Source organism: Dermacentor variabilis, chromosome 9 (genome assembly GCF_050947875.1).
Source record: "Dermacentor variabilis isolate Ectoservices chromosome 9, ASM5094787v1, whole genome shotgun sequence".
NCBI classification, from domain to species: domain Eukaryota; kingdom Metazoa; phylum Arthropoda; class Arachnida; order Ixodida; family Ixodidae; genus Dermacentor; species Dermacentor variabilis.
In genome coordinates this window covers 32,092,046-32,100,904 of record NC_134576.1, presented here as the reverse complement: position 1 = coordinate 32,100,904, position 8,859 = coordinate 32,092,046, and the positions used below count along the sequence as shown (strand labels likewise).

At 50.1% G+C, this 8,859-nt stretch overlaps 1 protein-coding gene and 1 pseudogene across 1 annotated transcript; one reads left to right on the top strand and one right to left on the bottom strand.

Annotated features, from left to right (window-relative positions):
- LOC142558288 (uncharacterized) lies at positions 1-8,823 on the bottom strand (annotated as a pseudogene).
- On the top strand, positions 979-4,952 carry LOC142557875 (uncharacterized). The gene is made up of 4 exons (XM_075670088.1): positions 979-1,284; positions 2,215-2,344; positions 3,437-3,563; positions 4,529-4,952. The coding sequence occupies exons 1-4, from the start codon at positions 979-981 to the stop codon at positions 4,950-4,952; spliced, it is 987 nt and encodes a 328-aa protein (XP_075526203.1).
- Positions 8,824-8,859: the final 36 nt, after the last annotated feature.

Genomic DNA, 8,859 nt, shown 5'->3' with positions numbered 1-8,859 from the left:
TTACACGGTATAGTCTCGAAGATGCAAAGGTGTTTTGGACACACGCGTGCTACGTCTCGGTACGCTGTCTTCCAGGTCGGTGCTTGACTGGTCGGGCAGTTCTTGACATCTTCCACCCCATCCGTTCAGTTGGCTGGTATGGGCGGTAGTCGAGTAGACCCTTTCCGTTCATCTCGGTCACTCTGTAGGTGTCCGCTGGGAGTATTTCACTCACAGTCAGTGGAGCTTCGAACTTCTTCTGGGTTTTTGTTGGGGCGCTGGTGCGCTCTGGAACGCAGCGCATGACCACTATGTCTCCGACACTCAGCTTGTCCGCTGTGAAATGATGTTTGTCGAAGTACTGCTTCAACTTTTCTTGCTGGCTTGCTATTCCATTTTTAGCCATTTCTTGAAGTTGCTGCGGACATACCCACTCGTTATTCTCCGCGCTTAGCCATCTGAGGATACCATCCTGCATCCTTCGTTGATATCCACGCAGAACCCTGAAAGGGCTAGTGCCTGTTGAGGCATTGTATGCAGTGTTTAGGTACCTCTCTAACTCCTTGATGTTCTGATCCCAGTCCTTCTGAATCGGGTCCTTGATTGTAGCCATAATACATGGTACCAGATTTCAATTCACACGCTCTACCTGACCGTTAGCCCTTGGATGGTGAGCAGAGTTCAGTGTCTAAGTGTTATAACTGCAGTGTTCTTATCATTTCTCTGTTGAAGTCTACAGCTACACGTGCCAATCTGGTGGCCTACTTATGTTTTCTTACTTCGTTTCCCTTCCCCTCCTTCCTTAACCTGTCTTTATATTCCGCCGTGCACTGCATATAAACGCCCATTTTTCCAGCTTGTCAGCGTGTGTCTGCCTCGCCTGCGTCAAGCGCAGTGTCCGACCTACGATGTAACAGTGGCGACGAGAAACGGAAAGCAAAACCCCTGGCAAAACCTTGAAGCAGGACGGCAGCTACGCTACGGAGCGACGACTCGACGATGGCACACCAGCAACTGCCCGAATTCGACGACGAAAGAGACAACTGGAAGGCCTATGTTATCAAGGCAGAGGCATACTTTGAGGCAACGGGCGTGACGGAGTCGGCAAAGAAACGGGCGCTTTTGGTGGCAGCTTTAAGCATGCGCACCGTTCACATATTAGCAAGACAAGTAGCGCCGAAGAAGCCGAATACTTTGGAGTACCAAGACGTCGTCAAAGTCTTGGACGAGTATTTTGATCCCAAGCGCCATGAGATTACCGAAAGCTTCTGCTTCTTCAACCGCTGCCAGCTTGACGCTGAGTCTGTTCAAGAATTCATTACTTAAATTCGTCGAATTGCGGACAACTGCAATTTTGGCACCATGCTCGACCGAATGGTACGGGATAGAATTGTGTGCGGCATAATATCGAGTGCACTGCAGAAACAACTCCTCACAAAGAAAGATCTGTCCGTAGAGGACGCTGAAACGATGGCACTGTCGGCTGAAGCTGCAGATAATGACGCCAATAAAATGGCCGCAGACACGTCGGCGGTGCTTAAAATTAGGGTGCAGTCAGCCTCAACGAAAGAGGTACTGGCCGAATGTGGGCGTTGTGGCAGCATAAAGCACAACAGGACGAGTAGCAGGACGAGTACCGCCGAAGAAGCCGAATACTTTGGACTACGAATGCCTGCCGTTGGAGTAATGCTCCTTGTTATCACTGCGGTCGACGTGGCCACCTAGCAGTAATATGCCGGAACGAAGAAAGCGCAAGATCTCGTACTCGAGAAGGAGCCCTGGGATTTCGTGGCAGAGTACCGGCTGTTAAGGAAAGGGAGACAGATGAACACGTAGAGGATAGCATGCACATTTGGACGCTAAAATCGACGCGGGAGGTTAATGTGCAGCGCCCAATGCGATGCACCTTCACATGGGGAGGTGTGGACGTACCAATGCTTATCGATACGGGTTACCCGGTCTGCGTCGTGTCCCGACAGATATTTGAGCAGCACGAAAACACTTGGCCTTCGCTACGGCCTTCACGCACGAAGTTATCATGCTACCTCGTAAAATTGCCAGTTTTTGTAGAGCTCCTCTTGCCGGTGTCGTACGACAGTACAACTGCAGAATGCACATTGGTGGTGCTAAATAGCCCCGGTCCAAGCTTATGTGCATGGTCGAGACCTTATTTCCCCCCTGAGCGACGCAGGCTCCTCCGTCCTCAGCCTTTCAGCCAAGCCGCTGACCGCACAGCCGTCTACCACCACGCAGGTCACTGCTGACGCGTTTGTCGAGTTTTCAGATGTTTTCAGCTCGGATCTGGGCCTCATCAAAGGACCCGCGGCACACCTACAGCTGAAGGAGGGAGCCACGCCCAAGTTCTGTAAGGCCCGATCTATTCCCTTCGCTCTACGCGACAAGGTATCTGAAGAGCTTGATAGGCTTGTGGCATTAGGCGTGTAAGCATTAGGCTTAAGGACGGGTACAATGGGCTACGCCCATTGTACCCGTCCTTAAGAAGGACGGCACCGTTACGATTTGTGGTGACTTCAAAGTCACTTTAAATTCGACGTGTGAGCTGGAGCAGTACCCGTTGCCAGTAATCAATGACATGTTTGCGTCCTTAAGCGGTGGAAAACATTTCAGCACATTAGATTTACGTGACGCATATAACCAAGTCCCCTCGATGAGGAATCGCGTCAGTCATGCGTGATTAACAAGCATAAAGGTCTTTTCTGCTACAACAGATTACCTTTCGGCATTGCCTCTGCGCCAGCCATTTTTCAACACAGAATGGAAACAGTTCTACAAGGCGTATCAGGCGCGCAAGCTTATCTGGACGATGTGTTGGTGTCCGAAAGAGCAGGAAGCGACGACGTGCTGAAAGCCGTTCTACAGCGTTTCCGCGAGAATGGCGTTAAACTGCGCCTCGACAAATGCAAATTTCGGCAAGTGTCCGTTACGTATCTCTGCCATCAAATCGATCAGCAAGGGTTGCACCCGATAGGAAAGAATGTCGAAACTATCACAGAAGCCCCTAGCCCGAAAAATGTAGCTGAGCTTCGTTCTTTTCTTGACATGATCACTTTCTACGCAAAATTTTTGCCGAACATATCGGCTCTGCTCGCTCCACTGTATCGGCTGCTGGAAAAGAACAGACATTGGCTCTGGGACCAATAGCGACAAACGGCGTTGGATAAAGAAAAACGGTGTTTGCAGCAAGCAGGGGTGTTGGTTCACTTTGACCCTTCACAACCGCTGAAACTAGAGTGCGATGCATCGCAAAATAGTATCGGCGCAGTACTTTTTTACACGAAAGGGAACGTAAACAAGCCAATCGGATTTCGTTCAAGGACATTGTCGAGAGCAGAAAAAAATTATTCGCAACTCGAACGTGTAGCACTGGCCGTCGTATTTGGAGTAATGAAGCTTCGTGATTGCCTTCTAGGCCGACAACACTTCATCCTGGTCACAGATCACCAGCTGCTCCTGGGCCTGCTGAGACAGGATCGGCCCACTCCGTCTCTGGCTGCTGCTCGCATACAGCGCTGGGCGCTGTATTTGGGAGGATTTCGCTACAAGTTACAGTATTCGCCAGGCAAGCAGCTCCTGAACTCGGACGCGCTTAGTGGGTTGCCACAAGAAACTCTGGAGCCAACCACGGAAGGGGAGCCACCTGACTACGTTCTGGCACTCGCATGTGTCCAGGAGGAGGTGGTCTCGGTAAAAGAACTGCAAGCGCTGACGGCAGGTGACGCAGTACTTTCAAAGGTCGTGCACTACACAAGAGACGGGTGGCCTCCAAGCTCTAAAGCATTAGAACGAAGCTTACGCCCCTTTTACGACCGCAAACTGGAACTGTCATTGGCCCACCATTTTCTGTATTGGGGCCGTAGAGTTGTCATTCCAGTTAACGCGCAACGCAGAATGTTGCACATGTTGCACGAGACACATCAAGGATCATCGGCGATGAAATCAATCGCGAGGCCAGCTTTTTGGTGGCCAGGAATGAACCACGACGAATGTCAGCGGGGTGCACAAGCTGCATCCAAAATCGACCAATGCCGGCATCTGCTCCGCCAGTTAACTGGCCGACCTGCCAGGAGAACTGGTCGAGAGTGCACCTAGATTTCGCGGGGCCAATCAAAGGAAACATGATCCTTGTTCTCGTAGTTGCTCACAGCAAATGGATTGAGGCCGCACCAATAAACAGGCGACCACATCTTCGACTATTACTTGCCTGCGCAGCTTCTTTAGAAGGTTCGGCATTCCTCGCACCATTGTTTCAGATAATGGGACGCAGTTCACTAGCTAAGAATTTACTGATTTTGCGAACAACAATAATATAACCCACCTGCGCACGGCTGCGTTTTATCCACAGTCGAATCGCCTGGCAGAGAGAGCTGTCCGAACTGTTAAAGATGGGCTGAAGAAGATGAACCAGGGCAGGTTAGAAGATTGCCTTTGCAGACTGCTTTTCAACTACCGGATCTCCTTCGGAACATCTTCTTGACTACCAAATCCAGTCACGCCTCGACACATGTTTTCCTCCTTTGGTTGCAGGAAGATCGGGAACATCGGATGACTGGACTCTTGCACCAGACACACATGTATACGTCCGTAACTTTGGTAAAGGTGATAAGTGGAAGACTGGCACGGTAAAGTCAGCAGGTGGAGCTAGGATGGTGACAGTGGAAACGCCTGAGGGCCTCGTTCGGCGACACGTTGATCAAGTTCACCCAACGAAAGGCCCAACGGCTACCCAAGGCCACAGGGAAAGTGAAAGCTCGTTCATCTCGAGAACTCCGGAACAAACTCCCGGAACAAAGCCAAAGGCAAAAGCCGAAACTCGTCAAACGTCACCACCACAGCGTCAGTCATCACCCCAACCCCTGGACGTACAAGAGAGGAACGGTGAACCTACAGTGGCCACGGAACTGCGACGCTCAACACGAGAGCGCAGACCTGTGCAGCGTCTTCAGTATTACTGATGGAGAAATGTTATAACTGCAGTGTTCTTATCATTTCTCAGTTGAAGTCTACAGCTACACGTGCCAATCTGGTGGCCTATCTTATGTTGTCTTACTTCGTTTCCCTTCCCCTCCTTCCTTAACCTGCCTTTATATTCCGCCGCGCACTGCAAATAAACGCCCATTTTTCCAGCTTGTCAGCGTGTGTCTGCCTCGTCTGCTTCAAGCGCAGTGTCCAACCTACGATGTAACAGTAAGCCACACCATTTTCCTGACAGAAGGCTTCGAAGCCATGGGACGTGAAACTGGAACCGCGGTCTGAGATGATGCGCTCGGGTAGTCCGAACTCGGTTATAAAACTGCATCCACCGTAGTACATTTCTCGCTGAGGTGTCTTGCACGGGGTAGAGACGTACAAACTTGGTCAGATTATCCACCATTACCAAAATCCACTGGTTTTTCTTGGAACTTCTCACAAACGTACCAACATGGTCTACGCGTACAACCTGAAATGGTCTCTTCCCAGGTAGTATCGGGCGCAGAATCCAAGTTTCTTCCCTCCTGGATTCGTTGTGAGCAGACACTCGAGACACCTATGGATGCGCTGGTCCACGTAGCGCTTCTATCTGAGGAAACCAACAAAGTTCCTTGATTTTCGTCACTGTTCGGTCTCTACTAAAATGTCCCTGTAAGTCGTGAAACTTGACAAACAGTGTTTTGCGCATGCTCTTAGGCATCACGAAAAGAAGTCGTCCGTCTTCTTCCACGTAAAACAGCCTTTCATTCTGCAGCCGCAGATTTTTGACCTTGACACTTTCTTCCTTGGTCCTTTTATTGATTGGCTTCTCGAGAAGTCGTGCGAGGTTAGCCAAGTCCGCATCAGGTCGCTGGATGATCACAACGTGGTCCTCAAGGCAAGGGGAACTTCGATCCTTGTCTCGACAACATTATCGAACCTGTTCTGCGGCGCTCCTACAGATTCACGACTGAAATAGTCCACGTGTGCCATTTTCTCATCTGTTCGGTGCTTCACCTCAAAGTGATACTCTTCAAGTAAGTCGAAGCCCCTTGCTATCTGTGTTTGAGAGTCTTGTGCACATTCAGATACACAATTGCTTGTCAATCTGTTACCAGCGTGAACGGAATGCCTAGGGGGAGTGGACGAAGTCTTTCCATACTGCAAACTATTGCCGTTAACGCCAGTTTTTGTGCATGGTAATTCTTCTCAGCCTCAGTGGTGCGTGTACTGACAGAAAACACACAAGTGCCAGCGTTGTTGAAGGATCATTCCCGCATGTCCATGTTTGCTTGCGTCCGTGTGGAGTTCTGTTGGAGCCGAAGGGTCATACAACTTCAGAACCGAAGGCTCTGTCAGCTCTCTTCGGAGCTGGTCGAAAGCTTCCTGTTGCTCCACTGCCCATGTAAACTTTGTGTCTTTCCTGGTTAGAGAAGTAAGTGGTTCTGCCTTCAGAGCATAATGCGAATGAACTGTCTGAAAAATCCTGTCAGGCCCAGAAATCTCTTGACACTGTAAACATAGTTGGCGTGCTAGTGTCCAATACAGCTTGTTGCTTCACTTCACCTGGCTGCAGGTAGCTCTTCACAATCTTGAAACCTAAGTAGTCGAGTTCATCACTTCCAAACACCCACTTGGATAGTTTAAGAGTCAGACCAGCAGCTCGCAGAGCATCCAGTACTTGCTTGAGCCGTACCAGCAAGTCTTCCCAGTCCTTGGCTGGAATCTGCAAGTCGTCCATGTAACACAATACTACAGTGTTGCGCAGAGACCCGATGACCTTGTTCATTAGACGTTAAAATACAGCAGGACCGTTCTCAACCCGAACACCATACGTTCAAACTGCGCGGTCTCATCAGGCGTGATGAGTGCAGTTTTGGCCTTCGATTCCTGACACAGTGGAGGTTGAAGGTATCCGTTTGCACAGTCTAACAAAGAGCACATTTGTGCTCCGGACAGTCGTTGCAGCTGGTCATCAATGTTTGGCAAGGGAAAGTGTCCTGGCACCGTCTGGCTATTGAGCCGTCGATAATCTGTGACTAGACAATTTTCTCCATTTTCCTTTTTCACGAGCAGCACTGGGCTAGCGCATGGTGAGGTTGTTTGGTTACACTGCCAGTCGCTTTCCACTCTTTGACAATTTCTTGGATTGCTTCTCTTTCCACTGCATTAGCCGTGTACGGTTTGCAGCTGACTGGAGTGCTTCCGGAATACTGTGATAGTCATTTCCAGTTGGTTACAGCACCCCAACTGTGACAAATTTAGTGCAAAGCAGTCGCTGTATTCATTCATCATCTTTAGCAGTGCATCCACTTGTTTTTCATTGACGTCCTTCCCGACATTTAGCATGCTACGATCAGTGGGTTTAAGCTGAGGCACAGGTCTCACGGGGTTAACTCTTAGCTCCTTGAATGCAGTTCAGCGTGAGCCAACAAACTTTCCTTGATCAGCTGTTGGTCTTCATCCTTGTTGTTTAACATGGGTATCTCAACCCTTCCGTGTTTGAAGTGAAGTAGCATTCCCTTACCAGGGCCACTAGGTAAGATATGATTTGCTTTACTCTTACCGGTCTCCACTGTCACCCAACACAGTTCTTTTGGTCAGTACAATGTTTTCCTTGATGCGAAGTGGTTCTCTCCCATGCGTAGGTATGTAATGTGGTCTTGTTCCGTCCAGGTTCTACCAACCAGCATATCCACGGGCAAGGCACTGTTGTTGACAATAATCACCTTCACCTTGCGGCATACCACGTCATCGATTTCTATGAACACCTCCGAGGTCCCGATAGACTGAACTGTAGATGTGTCAGTGTTCCCAAGGCCATACAAGTCTTGGGCCCTGCACACAACTTGTAGGCTGCACTTTTCAGCCGCTTGATGACGCAATATACAGTCTGAACTTCCCGGGTCTTTCATCACCGAGAGCTGGTGAGTTCCATTGATGGTCGCAGTTTTCAGGAACTTTGATGGACCACTGTCACTTGTTGGATTCTCATTCCCCACGAAGTTACCAACAGGGTTTGTTTTTGGATAGTTTCTGGCTACGTGACCATACCTTCTACAACTGCAGCTTTTTCGCTCCGCTTGATCACGCTTGGGCGGCTCTGGCGTTTTCTTCGGTGGACCCCCACCACTTGTTTGGTCTGTGACACATGCATGTGTGATCACTTGCTCAGGTGGACGCGCGACAGTCGCAGATCTTGAGACCAGAGGCTTAGCACGATGTGTCGTGGCGCATGGATCACCACCTTGTGGATTGGCCTCGTTGTGACTTCTGCATTCTAGCTTCGCTTATTTGCTCCAGTCTTCGCAAGTCTGCCAGCAATTCATCCTCGTCCTTGTGTTCCGTCGCCGTCATGGAAATGCATGCGTCTCTAAACCGCAGCCCCACCAAAACTTGTTCCTTGGTATCTTGCATACCGAGACCCAATCCCTTGTATAACATTGTTTTTTCGAGGAAGTATGCCGTGATGGACTCTCCCCTCATCTGGACTCTTTCCTGCATTTGCTTCCACTTTTGTGCCGTGCTTGTCTGGCCCAGAAATATCTTTTTGAAGGCAATCTTGAAGTCATCCCACGTAGTGAGGTCATCGGCACGGGCCTGAAGCCAAAATCGAGCAGGTCCCTTCATGTGAAGCCTAGCGTTTTCTAGTCTGAAGCTGTCTGGCCAGCCCTGCAGGACCGCCATGGAATCGATACTCTTCAGCCACGCCCCAGCTTCGTGGGATGAGCCCTCGCCGTCAAAATCGTGGATAGCTTTAATCAGGTCCGGCATAACGTGGAACGCTTCATGTTTCCTCTCGAGGAGCTCCAGTAACCGCCGGTTTTGCTCCAGCAGAGCTTGCATCATTTCGTGAGCTCCGCGGCCGTCTGCCATCTTCCGGGTTGTCTAGGCGTCTCCCTGGGCGTACAC